This window comes from Phaseolus vulgaris, chromosome 2 (assembly GCF_000499845.2).
Source record: "Phaseolus vulgaris cultivar G19833 chromosome 2, P. vulgaris v2.0, whole genome shotgun sequence".
NCBI classification, from domain to species: Eukaryota; Viridiplantae; Streptophyta; class Magnoliopsida; order Fabales; family Fabaceae; genus Phaseolus; species Phaseolus vulgaris.
In genome coordinates, this window is record NC_023758.2 from 49,176,193 (window position 1) to 49,201,688 (window position 25,496).

The 25,496-nt window shown below is 30.3% G+C and overlaps 3 protein-coding genes across 3 annotated transcripts; 1 reads left to right on the forward strand and 2 right to left on the reverse strand.

Annotated features, from left to right (window-relative positions):
- Window positions 1–746: 746 nt before the first annotated feature.
- Window positions 747–2,618, forward strand: LOC137813019 (small ribosomal subunit protein RACK1). Its single transcript, XM_068615294.1, has 2 exons — window positions 747–1,761; window positions 2,312–2,618. Exons 1-2 carry the CDS (start codon window positions 889–891, stop codon window positions 2,411–2,413), a joined length of 975 nt encoding a protein of 324 aa, XP_068471395.1. The 5' UTR covers window positions 747–888; the 3' UTR covers window positions 2,414–2,618.
- A 1,924-nt stretch (window positions 2,619–4,542) lies between these two features.
- On the reverse strand, window positions 4,543–9,234 carry LOC137813015 (actin-interacting protein 1-2-like). Its single transcript, XM_068615291.1, has 6 exons — window positions 8,675–9,234; window positions 8,386–8,547; window positions 7,845–8,031; window positions 6,701–7,123; window positions 5,364–5,771; window positions 4,543–5,220 (listed from the first exon to the last, which is right to left on the reverse strand). The coding sequence occupies exons 1-6, from the start codon at window positions 9,067–9,069 to the stop codon at window positions 4,963–4,965; spliced, it is 1,833 nt and encodes a 610-aa protein (XP_068471392.1). The 5' UTR covers window positions 9,070–9,234; the 3' UTR covers window positions 4,543–4,962.
- An 8,288-nt stretch (window positions 9,235–17,522) lies between these two features.
- On the reverse strand, window positions 17,523–19,712 carry LOC137813016 (protein MOTHER of FT and TFL1). The gene is made up of 4 exons (XM_068615292.1): window positions 19,413–19,712; window positions 19,126–19,187; window positions 18,992–19,032; window positions 17,523–17,991 (listed from the first exon to the last, which is right to left on the reverse strand). Exons 1-4 carry the CDS (start codon window positions 19,605–19,607, stop codon window positions 17,771–17,773), a joined length of 519 nt encoding a protein of 172 aa, XP_068471393.1. The 5' UTR covers window positions 19,608–19,712; the 3' UTR covers window positions 17,523–17,770.
- Between the last annotated feature and the right edge of the window lie 5,784 nt (window positions 19,713–25,496).

Consider the following 25,496-nt stretch of genomic DNA (forward strand, 5'->3'; position numbering starts at 1 on the left):
AATGATTAATTGATTAATCAACATTCTTTTGTTTTGGTTTGAGTTTTTCGTATTCTTCAACCTTTTTGTCTGGTAGTTTTGAGATTGGAATGTATGATATTATTCACGTTAAAGTTAAAATTCATGTGATGGTAGATACAAAAAATAAATAATAACTTTACAAAAGAATAGAGTTGCTCGAAATGGAATGAAGAAAGTGATTAAAAATTAAGATTATTTTATTTGATATGTGAGATTTGATAGGAAAACGACGAGAGTATGATTTTACAAATAAAGGAAGAATGTAAAATTTATTTTACAAATAAAAACGGTCTATTAATATTAATTTAAAAAAGTTAAAAAATATTTTTGTTTTTTAAGTAATTCATATAAAATGATAACATATTCCATTGTATTAATAAAATAAGATATATTAATAAAGGTAAAAAAAAAATTGTGTATAAAAAATATTATTTAAATGAATCCTTTTTGCATATATATATATATATATATATATATAGGTATACATAAATAATTGATTGACGAATATAAATTAGATATCTTAATGCGCCACATACATATGAGGAGATTGAAAAGTCTAATTAATATACTGAAACTTTGATTGGGCCTGAAAGAAGTTTGGGAATGTTGGGCCTAAAAGAAGTTGGGGTATATTGGGCCTGAAAGAAGTTGGGATAGTGGGCCTGAAGTAAACCGAAACCGCAACACTTGAGGAAAAGAAAAAAAGGATCTGAAAACCCTAATGAGGTTGTGTGTACCCGCTATATATTCTTTCGCGAGAGGCAAAGCGTGGCTTAGAAACACAAAAGCCTCTCACAGAGTAAGGGAACTCGAAAACCCTAGTAATCTCTCATCTCTGTGTTCTTTGTCTTCCTGTTAGAAGCAAAAATGGCAGAGGGTCTCGTTCTCCGCGGCACCATGCGCGCCCACACCGACGTCGTAACGGCGATTGCCACTCCCATTGACAACTCCGACATGATTGTCACGGCGTCGCGCGACAAATCCATCATCCTGTGGCAACTCACCAAGGAGGACAAGACCTACGGTGTCCCCCGCCGCCGTTTGACCGGCCACTCCCACTTCGTTCAGGACGTCGTTCTCTCTTCCGACGGTCAGTTTGCGCTCTCCGGCTCCTGGGACGGCGAACTCCGCCTCTGGGACCTTGCCGCCGGCACTTCCGCGCGCCGCTTTGTCGGCCACACCAAGGACGTGCTCTCCGTGGCGTTCTCCATCGACAACCGTCAGATCGTGTCGGCGTCGCGTGACCGCACGATCAAGCTGTGGAACACCCTTGGTGAATGCAAGTACACCATTCAAGACAGCGATGCTCATTCTGATTGGGTTAGCTGCGTGCGTTTCAGCCCCAGCACGCTTCAGCCGACTATTGTGTCTGCATCTTGGGACCGTACTGTGAAGGTATGGAATCTCACGAACTGCAAACTGAGAAACACTCTTGCTGGACACAGTGGGTATGTGAACACTGTTGCTGTTTCTCCCGATGGTTCTCTTTGCGCCAGTGGTGGGAAAGATGGAGTTATTTTGCTGTGGGATTTGGCTGAGGGTAAGCGTCTTTACTCTCTTGATGCTGGCTCTATTATCCATGCCCTCTGCTTCAGTCCCAACAGGTACTGGCTGTGCGCCGCCACCGAGCAGAGCATCAAGATCTGGGATTTGGAGAGTAAGAGTATCGTTGAGGATTTGAAGGTAGACCTCAAGACTGAGGCTGATGGTACCACTGGTGGAAACACAAACAAAAAGAAGGTACTTTTTGATTTCATTGTTTTTTGTACAAGATTTTTTATTTGATTTTTACATTGTTAGTAAAGAAATGTATTGATTATACTCATGAACCTCGAAATGATAGCTGAATTTTACAATTCATATAACCATGTCTCTTGTGTTGTGTATTGAATTGAATTTTGATTTGCTTTTGAATTGTTACGTGCCCTTAATGCTTTTTTTTATCCTATTAGTTTGCACTTCCTGGGATCTTAACAATTTGTTTGATTACAAGATATGTTGTACCCATGAACACATTTGCCATGTATTTAGTAAAAAAACGTCTTTTGGAGAGAAAGTTAGTCAACCATTTATTTAGCAGTATGTAATTACATCAACACTGAAATGTTGGAACAAATTTTATTACAAAGCATATCTTATCAATTAGTTTCATGCAAGTAGCAGTTACAGTTATGTTTTTTCTGAGACTTTGTGTACAAAGATATGTTTGAGACTCTGTTTACTAAGATTTGTTTAATGGTGTATTGGTTGAGTTTTTGTGATGTTTTTAATTGGGATGAGTATTGTGCAGGTTATCTATTGTACGAGTTTGAACTGGAGTGCAGATGGAAGCACTTTGTTTAGTGGTTATACCGATGGCGTGGTCAGAGTTTGGGCAATTGGACGTTATTAGGTTAAGGTTTTAGTGTTTTCAGATGCAAATCAGCTTTGAGTTTTGGGACAAAGTTACTGCTTTACTGTAGAATTGATTTTTATGTTCAAGACCGTGGCTTTGAGGCCTTCTATTTATTTTTGAAACGTTCGTTTTGGTTATTACTTTACATGGATATTTCAACATCTTGGTTTCTATCAACTAATATTATCTTTACTTTGGAAAATTTTCGAGATATTCCAATTAAAAGAGTTGCCCCACTGTTCATTCACTAACAATTTACTATTACTTCCAATTGTAACACTAATTAGGTAATTTTTTTTTATCTTAATGAGCCTTCTTTATTTATTTAGTAAGAAAAGTTTCTTATCGATGGAAGTTCTTTGGGCTTTGGCTGGGAGGCTTGTTAGTTTCTATGTTGAGCCTTCTGAAGTTCTTTATTTTGGAGTTGTTAATTATTTCTGGTGATTAAAGATCAATGATTAGTTTTGTATTTAGATTCGGTGTTTTTTACTCCTTTAGTGTGACGTAGGTCTAAATTTGTTCAATACGAGTGTTTATGCTTTTTTTGGTAACGAGTACATTTATTAAGGTTTGAGAGGGTAAATAAAAGTATTTGTTTTATTCAATTTTGCTCATGTTTTCTACTTTCAATAAAGAAGATTTTAGTTAGAAAAATGTAGTTTTAATTAAAAATAATAAATTTCTCCACTCATTTTAGTTTTATCGCTCTACGTTAATAATTGTTGATTTTGCAAATGTATGATGAGTGTAGTTTTGACCAACCAACGTTAATTTTTACTGTTTTTATGGGGAATGTTGATCGTTATTTAACTTAATTGGATCTTTTTATTTTTTTCCATTGTTGGTATCCCTTTCGGAATGATTTAACCTTTTATGCTTCAAAGTATGTATAATTTAGTCTTTTAATAACGAAAAATACTAGTTTTATGAAGTAGGTTAACAGAATATATTAAAGAGCATCATCAAGTAATTTCATCGAAATATCATATTTAAAAATAAAGATTAAAACCAGCTCAAAATTATGTTATATTGTGTGTGTGTATATATGTATATATAATAAAATATAGAAGTCCAAAAATTATATTTCTGAGGGTATAGAAATTATGTTTCCAAATATTACTTGCATAGTTAAAAAAATTAGTTTTATAAGAAAAGGAAGAAGAGAGATAGTGATTTTCGAGGCAAGCGAAGAAAGTTGAAAAGAATAAACTAACGGGCTGAAAGGCAGGGTAAACACTTCAACAGAATGTAAAAAAACCCAAGATTATAACAAAAATATTGTAAATGATATTCCAATATATTGTAAAAAGTAGAATTATCTCTGATAAATATTTTTTTGAAGAATACTCATCAAAATTAAATAATAGTTTTATATTTAATAAGTAATTACATTGACGTTGCTCAGTGAAATATACTTAAAATAAAATAAGATTAATAAATTTCTTTTATAAAATCCTTATATTATGATAATCTAAGTTGATAATTAGTGAGAATTAAGTAGCGAAAGGGGTAAATTTGAAAAATGAGGAAATTTAAAAAGTTAAAACTAATAAATATTTCGTAATATATTAACAGTCTGCATATTAAAAGCAAGAGAACAAAAAATAAATAAAATTTCTCTATTTTTAATGTTGCAAAACACCATTTGAGAACTTTATGGTTTTTCTAAACAACCGCCGTTTATCTGTTTATTATTATTGTTACATAAAACTAAGGAACATCTAATGAAGATTTCAAATTGATAGAAATTAAATAAGTCTAAATAACTTAACCTATGCTTAATAGAACAATGCAACCTTCCTACATCACATAAACACCAATAATAGAGTGAGAACAAACGAAAATAACTGCAGAATGCATGGAAATTGAGTTTTTCTGTAGTGTAAAATAGTCATTCAATTTAGATATTCTCTAAAAAAAGTTATTCAATATTATAGCAATCTAATCCACCTATTACTTTCCTTCATATCTAGATAGTTCAATTCTGAATCACAAACAGAGGTTTTGTGTACTTTTTCTTTGGTGATCACATTAAATAGATTAACAAACATTACAATCAATCTGGCCTCAAACAGTGAGGTTTTGAATGGGGAAAATTCGTTGTCTGTGCTCTCTAATCTAAACACTTTTAACACAAAAACTCAGTATCCATATTGATTCCCTGTAATAATGTACACAAGAAGATTCTTTTGACAATTGTGGCAATGGCAACTATTAAAAATCTTTGGTATCATAAACTGGTTTTATCCAGAGCAAACCAAGACAAATAGTGATGTACACTGGTACCATCAAAGTCTAGAGATCGAAACTCATACAAAACAGTTACTTATAAAAGGCAACAAGAAAATGGCCTCAACTTCAAACCAAAGATGTCAAGCAGGGTGATTACCAAACCGAGACTTGAAATTTGAAAGAGGAATGTGATAAGACCAACTTATGATGATAAGCATATTCTCATCAGTTTTGAATTTTAGAAGCCTTCTAAAGCAGGAAATTTCAAATCCAACAAATATTTTCCCACATTTACTTCTCTTCCAAATTGACCTTCAAGGAGGGGTTATCTTCCAAACACGGATAAAAGCATCCTCACCTGAGCTAACCAAACTATACTCATCACTGAATGTTAACCCATAAACCCCACCTAAATGAGCACCCTTTATGGTAATTCTACTAGATGCAGGCTGATCAACTTCATATATGATCACACACATGTCAAGAGATCCTGTGGCAATCCTACTGCTATCAGGTGACCATGCAAGACAGTTTATCCTAGCACTATGATACAACATGTTCTTAAGCTTCACCTGAAAACAAACAAAAAAAATGTGTTGAAAAAGTTAAACAAGTAATGCCACAAAAAGTTATTTCTTACACATCCAGAAGCAAAATAAGCACATTAGAGAGAAAGCCTTAAATGTAATACTTTGGCTATCAAAGTTGCACTTACCTCATGGGAGGCACGGTCCCACACTATAGCTTCTCGGTTGACATCCCCTGATGCAAACATTGAAACATCTGGGGAATATCGTATGACACTAATAGCACCCCTATGTTTCTCAAGGACAGCCTCTTCTACAAGAGTATCACCAGAAATAGAATAAATGTGTAATTTACCATCCTGTCCACCGATAATGGCTTCGCTTCCATCGGGTGAGACAGTAGATGCAGTCACAACAAACCCCAGATTAATGGTTGACACAATTTTTGTACCACGCAGCATGACAACTCCAGAATCAATTGAGACTAGAGCTAGTTCAGGAGAAAGAAGTGCAACACTCAAGTCCTTTGGTTGACTTCCTATATCAATGGCCTCAGCATCTCCACACTGATCCCCATGTAAAGAAACTCGCCTTATCTGGTTGTCAAAAGAGAAAGAAAGAGGGGCAATTAGAGGAAGAAACCCATACTTCTCCATGCCATGAAATTTCGTACCCCCAAAAAGACTATGAAGAAGAACTATGTCACAGTTGCTGCATGGCTTTCTAACAACACTAAAACAGGTATGAAGATATCATACTGTAAAGAATAAACAATGATTTCTTAAATCTCTTTCCAGGAACAATAGATAGACAGCACAATAGATGACCAGTGAGCAAAATTCATCGTTCCAAGTAATACCAAGACAAATAAAATAAGATTACAAGAATATTAATATAAAAACTATAACACTTCCCACTTAGTAAAGCAATTGTTATGTTACCATTTACCAAGTTCAATTGACCACAATGGGGAAAATATGGTCCTTACATCATCAGCGGATCATAAGAAGCAAATATATTGGATAGAAAAAATGAAGTACCAAACTGATGATGTAACTGGGCCAAAGCTCTTACAAAGGAACTCAATGAGAGCCTCAGGCTCCTCACAGAAAGTTATTCTCCATAAGCAACGTGATTATCCAAGCATGCCTATGGCACCCTTGTCTTCCTCCCTATATTTTCAGCTACGTGGCCCTAACCAATTTGCTAAGTTAGTGAGTGCAACTAATTATCCTCTCTATTCCCAATTATTGAATTCAGGAATAAACTTCCCAAATCAAAGGCTTCTTTGTACTTGGTGCAAATTCCTGTAACATTACTAGTCCCATTCCAACTATTTTCTAATCCAGTCCCATATCCTGTCAGAAACATTACTACCAACATGGATAATGCCATACGAATATACTATTTAAATGCAAATGACAAGCATAGCAGATTTTTTAACCAATGGAGATGGAAATTGAGTAAACAGTAGTATAACTATTATCATTCTCATATTAGCAAAGAATATAAGCAAAACATTCACCTTATTATCAAATCCAGATGTAACAATCTCTTCTTCTACAGCTACTAAGCTTTTGATTTGAGAACCTTCCTTCCTTTGTACTTTTCCACTATATCCAATCCCTTGAATCCACTTAACTATTAAGCCATCATAACTGCTAGACAAGAGCACTTTAGGGTTACTTCTAAGAATAGATAAGGAGGAAACATTTTTCATATGTCCAGAAAATGCTGTCGGGGCTTTATCAAGATCGCTTGCTAAAAATATGGATATTATCCCACCCAGAGAAACAGTGACAAGATAATCATTCAACCATAGGCACCCCACTAGCATATCTTCAACTCCACCAGTGCCAGGACAAGTCAAAGTTTTCTTCACCTTTCCGATATTGTGCTCTGATATGTCCCATATTTTAGCAGATTTGTCAGCAGACACAGTCAACACCTATAGACAGCATTACAACTTTAGATCAGATCGTTATTACTCCAAATGTGCATTGCAGACTTGCACAAAAACAGACAAGTAAAAAAGAAATGGAGGAAAAACCTAACAATTCAGCAATTACAGCAGTTTTCTTATATACATTCCTAAAAAATTACCTAGCCCAACATTGAACTATGCAAACTGTATCAACATGCCTTGAGGTGTCTAGCAACAGTACAAGCAATAAAAAACATGTATGAAACAACAACAACAAGAAGTAAAATTGCAAATACTTATTGGTTTTATAAATTCAAACACAGGCCTAATATTTAACGTTTATACATATGAAATCCTTCTACATAAGATGGACTTTTTTTTCCACAAAAGACGAGATAACAAAATAAACTATAAGAAAAGTTAAAAAACGTGCATGAAAGGCATCACTTACAGAGGAACATCATGGAAAAATAACATGTATGTTTGTATGATAGATACCCCTTAGTTAAAAAAGAGTAGTTTGTTTGATTTGTTGGTTAAAGAAACACGGTTTGCTGCCTAAAAATAACAGGGGAGGTCAAGAGGAAGTTATCTTGTTATCTTAGAGAGAACTGGAAGGAGCTGCAGCCTTTTATCTTTGGAATTGAGATTTACCCTATTTCTACTCAATAAGACACCAAGTTTCCATCAAAGTACATCAACAGGGGATAAGGGTCTTGCCATAAATACTCCGAAGTTAACTCACCTGTTTTCCATCAGGACTCCAGCTAACAGCATAAATACTTCCAGTATGCCCACCTTCAGAAGACAACTCGCCAATCTTCTCTGCACTTTTTCCATCGAAGATGATACCACTTTTGTCAGAACTTACACTTATAAATCTACTGCCATCTGGAGAATATCTTACACAATTCACAAAATTTGAATGATCCCTGTACATACCCGATTATCACGATATCAGTTCCAAGGAGAAGAACAAACCAAAACAGACGCACCACGAATCTCTCAAAATAAAATCCACAGAGAAACTCAGGTCTAAATGATCATACATTTACATAGCAATATCCAACAGTTGCAATTCCATCTAAAAACCCTTTAAAGTAGCAGCGTTTTTAAGTTTTTCAAAAGAAGGACTAGAGCACAGAAGCTACTTTCAGAGAAATACTGTTCTCAGCTGTATCAAAAGATCATATTTTTTCCGCCTCATTCACAAATGCACAGTGTAAGTGATGCCTAAAATACCATTTTGTAAAGTTTATTCTCTCATAGTAACACACAACACATACCTGTGAGATAGCTTAAATCTAAAAGGAGGTCCCTCATAAAAGTTGACAAGAAAATCCTCTCCACAGGTAACAACACGAAAAGGTCTCGTGGGTTTATATGCACAACTCAAAACTCGGCGCGAGTGACCGTCAAATTCTCCAACATTAGTCCCAGAATCCCACCTTCATCGCACAGTAAACAACATTATCAACAAAAGAGATCTTAAAGTCAAACGAAGTCAAACAGAACAGATCACACACAGAGATAGAAGCTTGGAGAAGGTTCTAGAAGTTTGTCGGGAGAACTAACATGAAAGCGCGGACTAATGACTTCCCTTTGCCGTCGCCGCAGGCAACGATTCGGAGGCCGTCGGGGGACCACTGAAGGTCGTCGATGCGACCGGAGAGGACTCTGAACTCCTTCTTCAAAACGAAGTTGTTTCGCGTGCCCCAGATCCTGACGGTGCCGGAGGCGTCGGCAGAGGCGACCCACTCGCCGTTGGGGGAGAAGCGCGCGACGGTGGCGGGGTAGGCGTGTTCGCCGTAAACGGAGACGTCAAGGGGGTTCTGGAGGTTCATGATGACCACCGATCTGGCGTTGGTGTAGACGATGGAGTTGGACTTGGCGTCGCCGGAGATCAGAATCCCGCGGCCACGCTCCGTCGTGGGCATGCACGCGTACGTCTCCTTCAACTCGTGGCTCATCTTCTCTTCTCAGAGAAATTACTTTGCGGCTTCAGTCACAGTGAAAACAGAGAGAGAGAGAGAGAAAGAGTTGCAGAGCACGATGTTGTAACCGACCAAGCTCTGTTTCAACAACAAAGTTGAGACATGCCACGATGTTCACTCATCTTTTAAACATCTTATGTTAATAATTATATCAATTAAATAAATATTTATTTACTAATCCAAATTTAACATTTTAGAAAATGTAGTAAACACTAAAAAGGAGACAAGTATAATTTTTAAAATGTAGATAAAAAATTATATCTATAAATTATATAATTATGAATTATATAAATTAATAATAAATATGTTTTAATTTTTCTTTTGATTTAAGATGATTTTTTTTATAATTATAATTAAATACAGTAAGTTTAAGTTTTTAGAAAATTAATTAAAATTGCGTTAGAACTGTGTTATAATTATTAAAAATTCAATAAATATTTTCTGAATTTCATACTTCATCCATACATGTATTATAAGTGTCGATGTTCGATACATATATCCAACACAGACACGTAAGACATATGTCAACGTAATGTTTATATTTTAATTTATTATTTCTTCAACAAGAGAATTTAGTTAGTTGTAGTTTATTGCGGAGTAGATAAACTATATTTTCTAATTACTTGTAAAGGAAGATGGTCAATTTTTTATTAATTGTTTTAGAAATTATATTCAAGATTAAGTATAATTTTTTCACAAAGTTAAAGGAAAAGTAAATTTTTCTTCTTGAAATCCTAAATTAGCTTTGTAAAAAATGTTATATTTTTGTGAAGAAAAAATGTTATATTTAGATAAACAAATAAACCCTTATAAGAAGAAAATAAGAAAAATAAAATTAATAAATCTTTGTAAGTTAGAATAAACTTGCATGTAACTCAATAGTGTCTAGTTTACTTAAGATGGGTTAATTCTAATTAATTTCGTCACTATAAGTTTATTTATCCTCTTGAATTCATATTTGTTCTTCAATAACTTATAAAAATCATACACAAACTTTTATTAATCATCAACATAAATTTAACTAATAATAAAATATTGATCTATTTTCAATGTTTGAGTTTTCTTATGGTAATTAACATTCGTTTTTAAATATAATCTCTTATGTTTTTATTTATTTTAAAACATTTTAAATTAACTAAAAAATAAAAAGAGAGAATATCAATTAGCAAAGTATATTCATATATTGCTTCGAAGTTTCACGCTTGAAACTGATTTAGTTATAAAATATTTTTAAAAAACAATCTTGATGTTAAACTTGACTGAAAAACAATTTTTTTTTGAAATACATCAAATGTAAAAAAAAATAAAAAAATACATTTTATTGTGCAACATTTATGAAAGAATAACAACCATAACATATATAGATATATAGACCCAAGAGTTATAACTATTAAAAAAAATGGTAACAAAAAAATTAATAAAGAAAATTAGGTATAAATGATCTATCTTTAAACAACTATTTTGAGTTTAAAGATTGTCTTGGTGTTAGCAGGTTGACATTGGTCACTTTCTGTATAAGGATTGAGACACCTCTTAAATATCTGTAAAAGGATTGGGACGTGTCTCATTTTATTTTATTTATTATTTATAGATTAAAAAAAATACTATTTATAAAAAAAAACACTAAAGTGTTTATCCAACTTTACACACTACACTATATATAAGAATTTTGAAAAAATTAATGATTAATTACAATCCTAAATAAATCAACATAATACATTTAATTTATCTAGTACTATATTTTCCTAAACTTCAATTCATCAAATCCATATTCTAACACTATGAGTACTCTTCTAATGCATAAAACTTTCCTTGCTTGTTCATCACCTTATATAAGATGATTCCACTTTTTTCAAGAAGTATTTTGAATCATTCTTTATATATGTAAATGAATAAGTGTGAAGAAATTTCTTTACCAATAATAAGATAATGTAACAAAGATTCACGGAATATTTCATGTAATTATAATTTAATAGAAATGTTCCTTAATATATGATTTGTAAAACTAAAAATGTTTTTAAAGAATATACACACAAAAAATATATATACATCCATAAAAAGAAAAAAAAAAGTGAACTACAAAACATGCATAAATCAATTTTATAAATAAGTCATATACGCGTATGACTATAAATAAAATAATAATTTATTATATAACTAATTCGTTTTTTAACTATAAATCAAGGCATAGATATAACTCTCAAATAAATATATATATGTAATAGGAAATATTGACCGACAATTTTTGAAAATCTAAACAAAACCAAATAACAGTTTGGTTTACATCAATTGTGCAGATTTATTATATATATATTTTTTATTAATATATGTGTTTGGTTTTCACACTATTTTTTTTTTATTTACAAATAATAAATAAATTAAAAAATAATTTATTGGTCAACTCTTATATAAGTAAATCCAATTTCTCCAACTCAACATCTAACATATTCACATGACAGTTTAATGTTATATCATGATAAAGGGTTTCATTTTCTATTCCAATATAATTAATTAAATATTATTCTTTACACTATTGTGTATATTATTAAACTATTTGTTTAGATATATTATTTTATTTCTAGTAACGTATTATTTTGCTTTTGCACTTTTCTTTTTTGGGGTTAATAATGTAATATTCACACCACTAAGACAACTTTTCCTCCACTTTATTCTTATGTTAAACATACTATGTTGGTCCATGTCACAAATTATAAGCATAAATCAAGTTAGACATGTTAGGCCATTCTATCTCTCACATATATTTCTCATATATTAATAAAATAATAGGTAACATAATAATATTTAAATAATTAATTTTGATTCTATTTACTTTGAGTCGATTTTAAATTGTCAAACCCTAAATTTAACTAAATCACTCAATTTAGAAAAAATCCAAATCAATAAATCAATTATTGATTTTTTTATTTGATTCGATTCTAAGCATCCTTAACTTTGAACATCAAAATAGTTACTTAAACAATAATATTTATAAACTCGATTTTAGTAATCTTACTTTGAGTGTTAACACTCGTGCAAAATATGAAGAAACAATAAGGTTTACAAAACCTAGCAATTGAAACCTAAATTATTTTCGATTTAAATGTAACTATTCCAACAAATTTAAAATACCACCAAAAACTCAATAAAAGAACAATTTACCTATTTTAACTAGTACCAATTCACTTTGACTCCTCCTAATGCTAAGTAATGAAAATAGAGAAGTGTAACCAAATTCAATTCCAATACACATTATCAAAGATAACTTTCTTCACCTAAAATTACTTGCATTCAAAGTAATAACTTACAAATGATTGGAAATGTACCAAAATCCTAGTTATCTAAAGAATTTCACCAAACAAATTTCTTATCAAAGAATAACCTAGTTGTGAGAAGAAATTTTATGAACTAACAAAACAAAAAGCCAATGTAAGCAATTAAAATATTTAAAAATAGAAAAATATTTGTATACGGATTAAATTATTTTTAATTCATTTCATTCTTTACTGATAAAAAAAAAGAAAAATTAAGATAAGTTAAACTAAAAGTACTTATCGCAAATTAAATTTTTATAAGGTAAACATATATAAAAAGTTCGCTGGTCTTTATAAAATAGGACCTATATGTAAAAATTATATGATTTGATGTAAAAAATTTAGAGGAATAATAAACAATGTAAAATGAAGAAAGAGAAAATAACATAATAATGAAACAAAATAGCCAAAACATACTAAAAATAGTGGTACTAACCTTTAAAGTCAAAGTACACAATAAGGATTGATATTAAGAGCACTTAACACATTATTTGGATAAAAAAAATACTTAGCTAACATAATAATAAAAAATAAAAACATAAATAGAAACACAAGTACTCATATACTACTTTAATTAAAACTTATTTTACAATATAAATAGTTAGTAGTTACAACTTTAATAAATATCAATTTAATTAGAAATTATTTTATACATTTTTATTAATAATAGAAACTATTTTAGATACCAATAATTAGTTTTAGTTTATAAAATATATTTAATTAGTTAATATAATGAATAATTATTTTTTATCTCTACATTAGTTGATATTTAATTAGTTTCTTGTTGTAGTGAGTAAAGAAGAATTCAATTTGAGTTGTTAGTAAATTAAATCAAATTATTTATTAAAATTAAAATTAAAATTAAGTAGGATATTAAGAAAAAGAAGAAAAGTAACAAGCATAATTTTTTATATATCTGTTGGAATTAATTTTGGCATTATTTCCATTGAGAAAAAAATTACTATTTATCAAGGCTTTTTTAAAAGAAGTTGAAGTAAATATGCACTAGGGTAGGTGTGACATTTGACATCAATTCCACCATAAAACTCCAATGTTGTAACTTTCTAAAAAGTTTAAAAGCTTTTAAGAATAATTTGGATAACATTATTATTCTTAAACAATTTGGTAGGATATCTAGTTGGTGAATGTGGTTGCTTTCATTTACTCTTCAACGTCTTGAAATTCTTGTATCTACCCCTTTTCTCTCTGCCATTGTATACATGTTCAAATCTCCATGCTTGTTGCATCAGACATACCTGAAAGTCAAGGTTGCTGGTTAGTCATCTGCTACATATTTCACTGCAATTGCTCTCTATTTATACTCATGGCCATGCCAAACCTAATCACCTCCTCTTCTCTCTCTGCTTCATTTCACCTTCCAATGCTCTTCTTCATCACCTTAATCTTCACCTCACAAACAAAGAGAAAGAGCTTCTAACAAATATTCATGAAGCAACTGTGGTGTGGTGAGTGATTTTCATGCTTTCCTTTGTCAAGTGAACACTCTCTTGCTAGATTAATCTTTATCTCGTTGTCTGTTCGACCTTGAGTCCACACACAAACACATATAACTTCTGGTTTTTGTAATGGGCAATTATCTTTCACCATCTTTCTTAACTACTTCAAGTTTTCTTATCAGAAAAACAATAAATAATAAAGATATTTCAGAAATAACTTAATCCTTATATATGTTAGTCTAAAGCTACTAACATTGTGGTAGAGATTCAAAGCAAAACATCAACCCAAAATATCACCACTCCATACTTTTTGATAGATTTCATTCAAATCAACAGCTATAAACACCCAGCAAAATAAGAAAAACTAGTTAGACGAAGATTTCTATGTAATCTATCCTTTCATTTTTGAAAATTTTCTACTGTTATCCACACGTAATTCCATATCTAGTTGACAACCTCATGCAAAGTAGGAGGTTATAATTTCTTTTGTTTTCTTAAGAAATGCTTACTGAGAATTTTGTGATGCTTTGAGTTGGTTTTTTAATATATTTTCCATCCCCTCAGTGAGAACACAACTGAACATTATATATACCAAATTTTATCTTTCTATGGTTCGTAATCTTTGTCTGATAAAACGCAAAAGATTAACATAGATGTTAGATATTGCAGATCTATATATAAGTTTTGGTAAAAAAAGTGTAAGGAATAATGGTAAAAGCATACTGAAAAAGTTATTTTGGTTACATTAAACGTTGCACTTTTCTCTCTCAGTGATGACATTTTTGTTCCCAAGGTCGGAAAGACAGCGAAATTGAGTTTCTAGCAAGACTTTGTTTGCTTCACAATGTTTAGCATGAAAATCTTTTGTTCTCATCATTCATCTACTGCTGTTCTTTTGTTCTCTCCCTTTCTCTTTAGAGATATCTCTCAGAATTTTTTTTTGGGGAAATTGTTTACATATTACTTAAAGGAAGTGTATAATATCAACTTTGGAGTGTAATATTAGGCAAGTTTCTTCTTCTGAATCTATAATTTCCCATGCATGTTTTGTGAGTTTGAGCTTAATGATGGAGTGTTGAAGGCTAGGATATGAAGTTTGAGGTAATCAATGAGTTGTGTTTTGCTTCATATTCTTCTTTTTATTAGAATACACACATACTAGGGTAAGAGAAGAAAACCTACTTTTGTTTTAAATTCAAATTTTGGCTATTAATGATAATTTAAGGTTATGTTATAAGGTCCTCACATAAAAATTGTTAAGAATCAAATTGATAATTTTGTTAAATTGGTTGTTTTTGAGATTTTGTTGCTGTTGACTTGCTGAACTAATAAGACTGAATTGTGGGTTTTGAGTAAATTCTGGGTCTTTATTATTATTATTATTTAATGATTGAGAATTTTATTTGATGTAATTTGAATGAATGTACGAAGGTATGATATAGTAAAATTTGTTGTCATATGTGAAGGTAATATATTGTTGAAATTATTTTCATATGCATATTTTAGACTTGATGATAGACTAAATTGTGAGTTGCTAACTTGGAAATTTAGTTTAGAAACTTCAAAATAGTTTTGGTTTGGATTTAAAAAAATGTACTAAATTGATGTCTTTTTAGAACTTAATAGAAAATACCAACTAAATTTGATGTATATATGGACATAGTAAATATTAACTAAAATGATTTAAAACTTTATCATTGGAGGTTCTTGCTCAAGGTTCATCCAAAAAAAATTGGATAAATTATGGAAATTTAAGGGATTTTTCTCAAGAGACAGTCTCCTAAATTTCCTTTGTATCTTTTCTGAACCATTTTTCCACTTATAAACAAAGGTTAATTCCTCATGTATTAAACATATTCAAATACTCTTAATGTTTGATACTTTTAATTTAGGTTCTTTAATAAGTGTTTCTTCAAGTGGTGAACCAATATATATAAAAGGTTTGAACTTGAAATTGAACTCAATTTTAGTGGATGAGTTGATATAGTATACAACAATTTACTAACCAATTATTGTTAATTTGGCTTTTAAAATAACTATTATATGAAAGCAAAATAAATTTAAATATATATGATGTTTCTTAGTGAACCTCAATGTAAAATTATTTTACATTATGAATGCATATTTCACTTCTTTAGTTAAAACCATATATAAGGACAATAACCTATATTTATTGAACCAAAGTTATATTCAATTATTATTTATGATATTTTACTATGAATGATCCATTATAAATAATCCATTCTGATAGTTAATCCTTTAGAATAGGCCCAAGTCCATTACAGATTTTACAATAAGACAACTAGAAAAAAACTTTAAAATAAAAATTATAACATTCTGTTAGAGTTTGAGAAATGGAGATTTATGACTTGATTTCAACATTCTTAAATGAAGAAAATTGAAGTCGAACTTTAAATTTACCTTTAAAGTCTTTTTAATGCTACAAAATGTTAAGAAGTTTTATTTTATCTATACCTAGTTGTCTTCACAACCTTATACAAAACATAAATATTTTATAGTACAAACAACACAAACTACAAAAGATATGCATACAAAATAATCATATTAAGACCATAAATATGTTTAAACTCTTAAAAAAAAATCCTATGAAGCCCAACTTCCACTTAGCCCATCCATAAGAATAATGTTCAAGCCCAATTATACGTACGAGATTGAATTGCACAATTTTACAAATATGACTGTAACACCAAGATTTTGCATTCTAGTCTGGACCACTAAATCACATCTTTCTAGTCATATACTGCGTTACCAACAAAAACCTTTCATTTCCTGACTATCTAAATTATCTATAGCTTAAAGAAATGTACTTTACAGTTAGCCAGCCATACATTCATGCCATACATTCATAAAGCAACAATTCATTGAAAAGATTTTAAACATAAATTTGGTTACATATATATCAATTAGAAAAAAAAAATTGTTAATTTACATTTTAATTAACCACCAAGATTTTGAGTTGGACTATTTGCAAAAATTTGCATATTTGCATTTCAACCAACTGCCAAATTTAGGATAGGTGGTAGGTAGTACTAATATAAACTTTGAAGTGTGCAAAATTGTGATCTTGATATTGAGGTTCAATGAATGAAGTACATATGTATTAAAGATGGAAGTCCTTCTCAATTGGAATGGAGGGGTGTCAAAGGACTTTCAAGTCCAAGTTCTTGTAATGTACAACTTTGTACTTTTGTTTTTTTTCTTAAAATAGTTTACTTATAGTTTGAGGTTGGGTTAACTTTTTAAGTAGTTGGAAGGAATGGTAGTTTTATCTTGTGTACAAAGTTCTTGAAATATTTTTTATTATATTTATTAATAAAAAATATTTAAAAAAAAAATAGAAAGAAATAAAACTTATGAATATAATCAATATTTTCAAAACATAAATACAATATACAAATATTTTACCAAATAATCCAATCACTGGGTAAATTATATAGGTACTAATAAAAATTCAATTTTTATTCTTCTTTGTATATATACATTTTAAATTCAATATTAGTACATCCTAATAAATATTCTCTATATATAATTATAAACATATATTATTTGTTTTTATTTTATCACAGAGTTATTGATTTTTATTTTCCTTTACTGATATGATTAAAGTGATGGTATGATAAATTGCACAACAATACAAATATAAACATGAAGGCTCATAATTTTAGATTATGATATAAAGCAAGAGATACACACCAAGAGTTATTACAAACCAAAGGAAAAAGTGAAGGAAAAAGAGACATGTGAATAGAACAAAAGTAGATAAAGGTAGTGAAATGAAGTGCACAACACCCAAAACCCTAACCTACTATGTAACTACACACACTGATAGAGATTAATTCAGATATGGTTGGTGTCTGATAGATGCATAGATTGAAAGAAGGTGATGATTCATCTCTTCCTAGAAGCAGGTTCCTTCTGAGAGTTGAAATACACTGTGGCCACAGGGAGACCCAAATCCATGTCCTTTGCAAAAGTTCTAGTGCTGAAGTTCCCTCTACTTTCTGGCTGTTCCACAGGACCCATTGGTGCTTTCTGTTCAAAGAGCACAAAGATGTAACGATGGATTCCCACAGGTGGCTTTGGTCCAGTGTATGGGATGATTTCTTTTCCTGCACGCAACACGATTACTCCATTATTACTTTTCATTATATTTCATCTGGGTGTGATGTATTTGTAGATTCTGAGAGTGAAGTGTTTGATTGTTTCTGTATAAGAGTTAGATCTATTATTAATGATTAATGATGATAAAAAGAAGTTTCATTATTAGTTTTCTTTTGCATGTAAGAGAATTATAGTTGTTTGCTACAAAACAATGTTGAATGGAAGATATTAGGCTACTAATGATGCAGAGATTTCAGAATTTGTTTTTTTCTTTGGAGTGTGTTTGACACATTGATGATTCTGAAACAAAACAGTGCATTTTGGGGACATGCAAGGACACGTGTGAACATAGTATAACACAAGATTCTCTGGCCAACACCTGTTAGCTGAATTGGTGCATGCCTTGAGAAAAAAAAAACAATAAAAAGTTGATTTAGTAAAATGGTTTTTCAACTTAACTCTTAAAATGAACTTGTAATTCTTTCAGAATTTAGATCATATTTTCTAGTGACTCATGTTCACAACAGGCACGTGGAAGACAAAGACACTGTAGTCAAATTGTAGCACAGGTGTAGAAAAAATACTTGATGAATTGAAACATCAGAAAACAAAATGTTCTGAAATCAGAGAGTAAGTTTAAGGCAGTGGATCTTTCGACACCTATTCTCATTATTTTTCATAACAAAAAATAGAATTGAATCCACTTACATGTGCATGCAACATAATCTAACTGTTTTTTTTTTTATAAAAGTAAAAAGATGTTAAGATATGAAAGAGATCAACATCAAATATTTTCTGTCACAGAAAAAAAAAAAGACTGAACTCGTTAACCGTGCATGCAACATAATTCAACTTCATTGATGATTAAACTTTATTTTATCATCCCAATGGAGCAGATCAAAAGATCAATTTATTTTCTGTACCACATTAAAAGAAAAAATTAGAACTGGTGCATGCAACAAAAATGAAAATGTAAAGCAGATCTCAGAATTTTTTTGTATTAAGTACCACGAAAGGGATTTGTGCAACCAGGTATATCCGCCACCACCCTGAAAATTACAACAGCAACATCACCTTAATTATATATCCAGAAAAGCTATAAACTCTTAGAACAAAGAAACAAGTAAAAGAAATTCTTTCACCAGTGGATCCATTCACGCATGTTTGGTTCACTGGGGCTTGGTGCATCAGGATCAGTCATAATCTGCATGCAAATCAAAAAACCTCTTGCATGTGAGATTTTTCCTTTAAATAAATATGAATAAGGTGTTTCAACTCTTTATACATTATAAAAGTCTACAACAATCTAAACAACTAACAATTTCTCACAATCAGAATTCTCAGAAAGAATCACCAACCCTTTAAACAGATACATCAGACACTAATCAGATTCTAATCAGAAAAAGAAAAACAGACCAAAATTTTTTACCAGAGTGTAAAGGTTTTCCTTCTTTCCAGTTAGAGTGAGCTTAGGTGGGTTGACTGCAATGGATGGCTTAATGTCACATCCGCTTGTGACATGTTTGGAACCGTAGTACACAGACATGTTGACTGAGGGGACAAACATGTCGACCACATCACCTATTACTCGACCCACCACAAGAGGGTCAACAGATGCAGCCATGGCAGCAAAGAAACTGCACAAGAACACACTCAGAAACAACAACAAGTAGAGCAAAGAAAGAGCTTATGCTAGAACTAGAGAGAGTTGGTGATGTTGCTCTTGCTCTATAGGGTTTATATAGAGAAATTTCTGATTGAAATGAAAAGCTAGGGTAAAAACCAGGGACCTTTGTTTTGTAACTTTCTGAGTTAATAAAGCCATGAATTCATGCATGGACCATCATCTCTCAGAATCAGAGACATGCAATGGATGACACGTCAGAGACCACAGTGATCAAAACCAGTGATCATCTTCTGTGCTTTGGACAGCTGGCATCATCATTGTACATTTTGAACTTACATGGTTGAAATGTGTGATTTGTGGAGTCCACAGGTGGATCAGTGATGAAGAATGAGGCTGCAAGTTGTGTTATGGTGCATGGTGCAGCATGGGAACATTTTTAGTTTTGTTTTACATTTTTCTATGTTGGAGTGGGGTCTTGGTTCTTTCATAAAGAGGAGTAGTGTCATAGATGAGGTGGAAGATTCTTCAATGGAGTTAACACTCATAAAGAGATAAATTAATGGTTTATGTCACTTTGTAGAAGGTGACGACTTCATGCATTCAAGCATTAACTTTCAAATTAAAGAAGTATTATTATTTTATCTTTGAAATATTAATTTTAAGTGGATCATTAATGTCTTTCATTCAATAAATATATATATATATATATATATATATATATATATATATCATTAGAAGAAAAAAAACAAATTTTGTATATATCCACCCAAAAAAATGTTGTTTAGTTGATTTATATCTTTCTTTGATTCCTTTACTTTACTACAGTTGCATTTACTATTAAATAAAAAATCCAAATAAAATGAGTATTATAAGAATAAAAATAGAAATACACTCTTTTATTTCAAATTTCTCATTTTACAGTAATCATAAATAAGAGTACATATATATGTCACATGTGCAACCATGTACATATGAAACAGGAGAAAAACTTAGTTTTCATTAAATTTTGTTATCTTTAGCTTTAATTAAAAATTGATTAGATTCTGATATTGTAAGTTAATTATTATCATTAACAAATTCTGTCCTCAGCATATTTTTTTTCTTGCAAAATTAAAAACTCTATCATTTCATTTTTAAATTAGTTTTTATTTAATGCATTGTATTAATTACTAGGAATTTTAGTTGTACTGTTTTTATTTAAGTTTAAGCATAGTTACATTAAAATGAAATGGTATTTTTATAGTTAACAGTAAAAAAACAAGATATACTTTTTCATATCTTTCTTTCAAATATTTTTTTTTTATTATTGAGTAATTATTTTTCAGTATATCTCTTTATTTACATTTTGTCATTAGAATCATATTTTATCACATACAATTGTATCAATAAGGATATATAAGAAAAAATACGAGAAAGGAGAGCATAAGAATCTCTATTAGGGTTTTGTTAAATAAGAACCGAATCTCGTGTGGGCCTATTATTTAATGATCGTTTTGGGCTTCCTATTATTTAAAAGAATCGGTTTGGGCTTTTATTATATCTATTATTTAAGAAAAACGGTTTTGGGCTTCCATTATATCTATTATTTAAAAAGATCGGTTTCGGGTTATGATTGAAGCCTAAGAATTATGATTGAAGCCCAATAACGAGGTTTTTAAGAAATAGACGAGCTTACCCGAGGGAGAATATCCACGCATAAAAAGTTAGAAGAAATAAAAGTTTATTCAATACAATTTTTTATTTTTAAAAATCTGACTAAATTAAAGTTGAAATACATATTTATCTAACTAAATAAAATTGATTTAAATTTTTTAAAATTAGTTTAAGTTTGACTTATAAAATAACATTTTTATCAAATTTGATTTGGGTTTTAAATTTGATTTAAAATGGTAAACTAATGTTAAAGTTGATTTAGACCAAACATAACAAAATTGAGTAAAGAGTATTTTAAAGGTAAACCAAAGATGTATTAGTTATTAATTTATGATATAAGATTTATCCAATAAATCCATTTCTATTTTAATTTCTAAATAGTGTATACATTGAGAATTTGGAATTATAATTAGTAGAATTCTCAATGTAAAAAAGTACCTAATTCGGGCAAAAAAATTAATTAAAATTCAGTATTTGAGAATATATGAAAGAAACAACATATTACACTGTTACCTTAATAAGTTTAGATACACCTTAAAACAAAATATATATTTAAAAGGCTAAACGAATATTCTAAGGACAATTTGACATGAATAAATATTAATTGAGTGCATAGAAGTTAGTTTAAAAAATAAATAAATATTAAATCTTATATAATTATTGAGATTGGTAACGGACTCTGTGTTTAATATTTATTTGTCATTATGTTATTTATTAATTAATAATCTTAAAGAATGTGAATTCTATATATAGATAAAAAAAACTTCATTATGAATTATTGGCTGAGTTTATAATTAGTCTCACAAAATATTTACTATACCAGTCTTTTTGAAAAGCTACCATGATTATGATTTTCAAAAGATGTTAAACCAATTTGTAATTATATTGAGTAGAATCTATGAACAGTTATTGTTAAAGTTAGGTAAGTTTTTAAGGTGGTCTTACATAGTTAATTTGCACAGAGAACAGACACACAATTCAAAGTAAAATGGTCCATTTTTTGTTACTCTGTTAAAATGTTGGAAAAGTATAAAAACTTGCCTCCAACTTCACCATTGAGGTTCTTGCTAAGCTTTCCAAAAGCAATAAAAGTTAATAATTGATTCTGCAATTTTGGCACAGAGAGTGGCATTGAGTTGTCTAAAACTGATGTGGATTCAGGCTCTCACCCCAACATCACAGTGTCGTGATTCACGCCATGCCTCGTACCTTTCATACTTCCAAACAAATTCCATTCACACAAAATATCAAACTGTTCATAGATACCCTTAAGCTCTTTTCTTTTTTGCATTATTCATCACCAAAGTTTCAAAATTATGAATACCCTTTTAAGATGAAAGAAATAAGGAAAAAGTATCATGTTTGTATACTGCTACTGGTATTAACAACAGGGGAAAAAAAGTTTATTTTATGCAGAATACGCAGTAAAGGGTTTCAGATGACAAAACCTATAACTGATGATGAAATAAAAGTTTGATGATGAGAAAGAGAGTGTGCCCTTTTGCTTTGCTGCCATTTTAGTCTCCTTGACAGCTTTTTTAGACTGCAAAGCGTGCTACAGAGACATGGAATAAATAAATTCATCAAACACTAGTATACCATGTCTAATCTCACATTCAACAATCAAACTGATAAAATAATGATATATGTATGAGAAATTGACAACACAGATACGTATAATAAACAAAAAGAAAAGAAAATCTGAAAGGGAAAGTTGTTGGAGATCCTTTATTTACTAGAGTTAAAATTCATTTTATAGTATACAAGTATACTATACAAGTGACAATTTTTTTTTATAAAAGTGAATCAAAGTAAGAAACTATTATACCATGGAAAAAAACAAAAGAAAAACAAAACAAAAAGATATCCGAAGGCAATCCTCATAATGAATATAAGATAACAATCTAATGGCAATAGCTGGCTTTTCTTTCTGTCACTTTTTGGTTTTGCACCGATTGGTAAATACACACAAATAATATATATATATATATAGTGATTATTATATATAGAGAAAACACATTCCTATGTTAGTGATGAAGAAAACACATTCATTCTAAGCCTTACTTAAGGTTTCATGGATATTGGAAATTCTCATCATTTTCTTGCTTCTACTTCATTATTTGAATTACCATAAACACAGCTTACTAGATTCTAAGTTATGATAATTGGTTATTTTTTTATTTTAATTTTAGTGGTTGAGATAAGTTTTGCATTGCTTTTACTAATGGCAATTGTGTTTTAGATCTCTTAGTTTTTTTTTCATTTTTTTGAAAATTACACTACAAAATCTAGAATAAAAAAAACCAACAAGGTGCAAAAATAAATAAAAAATAAAACTAAACAAAAAGTATCTTCTAGTTAAAGAACATCAAGTACAACGAATCTTTTCGTCAATCATCTCACACATGCTCAAATGATGAAACTACTCTCTTAAAAGTTGCGATTGGAAAAATATGAAAATATTGCGATTGTAAATTATGTATGCAACTGGAAAGGAGGTATAGATCTACCGGATAGAGCTGAAGTTATTTAAAAATGTAACATCATATTTTATTTAAAAATAAATAAATTTTTAAAAAAAGTTAAAACTAATTTTTCAAAATTAATGGGAAAAGGTATGGAATTGAAGGAAGAATTTGCATTTAGGGGAAAAGGTGTTCACCAACCACTTGAAAAAGGTTTCAATAAAATTGAATCTAATGGATTTAATGACATGAAACGGTCCCGTTTTGAGCCCAACAACACTCACATCTTCTATGTTTTGGACCGGTTCCTTAATCTGTGTGAATACTTTTTTCAATCAAAATTTTATGATTTGAGGTAAAGTTAATTATTCTATGACCCACCAAGTAATTTACAATGATTATATGACTAATCTCCCACTTTTGATTCTTACTAAAGTAGCAATCATCTATGGTAATTCTCCTATGTCATCATAATAAATTATTCTCACTATAAATACCAATTCTCCTTCTCTTTACAATAATTTTATTCTACCAATATTATTTTCTTCAATTCAAAATCAAAATCCTTACATGAGAACAAACCATTTTAGACCAAGGTGGGAATATGTTCTTAAGAACACAATAATATGAAAAGAACCCAGAATTCGATGCAATAAAATGCAAAAGTACGAAGAGGGAAAGAAATAAAAGAATTTGTTAAATCAACATGTACCATTTCACTAGTAACTAATTATAAGTCACACTTTTGATTTTGTTGAAGCTTTAGACACTATTTTATTTGACAAACTTCTAAGAAATAAGGTAATCACCAGGGGAAACATAAAAATGTCATTGGTTGATCTCTTGATGTTTAAACAATTGAACTTTGTTTATTTATTAAATATGTCAATGAATTTTTTAATCTATAAAATCAAGTAAATTATTGTTTCATTTTTCTTCATTTTTTTACTCTCTTTCTTTAATTAAACAATCAAATATTTCACTTTTTCTCTCTATTTTTTTCTTTCCTTTTCTGCTATCTTATTTTCACTTCTCAGTCGAAACAAACAAACAATTAAAGTTGTGTGTGGCATCTTAAGAAGTTCTTTTGCAGAGGTAATGGTCTTTTGAAGTTGTTATAGAGAGCTAAAGCAGCATCATGAGAAATTAGTTGTATAACAAAATTTAAATGCATGATCAATTACTGAAAATGAAAGTTCTTTCTGATGATGGCCCATTTTGTTTTGTGGTGATTGAATCTTCAATCCACCTCATATTTGGTTGTTATTCCTCCTATAAAGTGTAACAAAGATGTTATGAATGCTGAAGTTTATCTAATCCATTTTCTACTGATTCTGCATCTCATTTGTGACCATGTTTCAGAAATGAAAGAGAAACAAAAAGGCAAAATTGTGAAAATTACTGATGTAATGATTTGGCTTAAACCACTTACTATAACTCCATGTTATTATGTGTTCCAATATGTCAATATAGACGTATACTCTTTCCTCTTCTAAACACACGAATGTGTTATTTATCGCTTAAATTTTTTCTGTTTTTGTTGCTTGTTATGGGCAAGAGTGGAGCAGAATTGAGTTAAAAATGAAACTTTGCAATATAAAATGTGATGAGGCCATGTGATGTGATATGCTGCAGTAGCCACAGTTTTGATCCAAGACATATCAGTGAGGAAAAGAGAGAAAAAGCTTGTTACTTTTAGGACATGATGCCCCTCTTGGAAATCACTTTTAGGACAATCAAGATGTAGTCAATTTTTATTTTGACCCCA

Excerpts from the sequence above, each read along its gene's own strand:
- LOC137813019 (XM_068615294.1), top strand. The coding sequence starts at position 889 with ATGGCAGAGGGTCTCGTTCTCCGCGGCACCATGCGCGCCCACACCGAC. Across the intron at positions 1,762-2,311 it reads GAAACACAAACAAAAAGAAG|GTTATCTATTGTACGAGTTT; the intron begins GTACTTTTTGAT and ends AGTATTGTGCAG.
- LOC137813015 (XM_068615291.1), bottom strand. The coding sequence starts at position 9,069 with ATGAGCCACGAGTTGAAGGAGACGTACGCGTGCATGCCCACGACGGAG. Across the intron at positions 8,548-8,674 it reads TCATTAGTCCGCGCTTTCAT|GTGGGATTCTGGGACTAATG; the intron begins GTTAGTTCTCCC and ends TGTGCGATGAAG. Across the intron at positions 8,032-8,385 it reads AGATTTAAGCTATCTCACAG|GGATCATTCAAATTTTGTGA; the intron begins GTATGTGTTGTG and ends GGGTATGTACAG.
- LOC137813016 (XM_068615292.1), bottom strand. The coding sequence starts at position 19,607 with ATGGCTGCATCTGTTGACCCTCTTGTGGTGGGTCGAGTAATAGGTGAT. Across the intron at positions 19,188-19,412 it reads AGGAAAACCTTTACACTCTG|ATTATGACTGATCCTGATGC; the intron begins GTAAAAAATTTT and ends ATTTGCATGCAG. Across the intron at positions 17,992-18,991 it reads TTGCACAAATCCCTTTCGTG|GAAAAGAAATCATCCCATAC; the intron begins GTACTTAATACA and ends TGTTGCGTGCAG.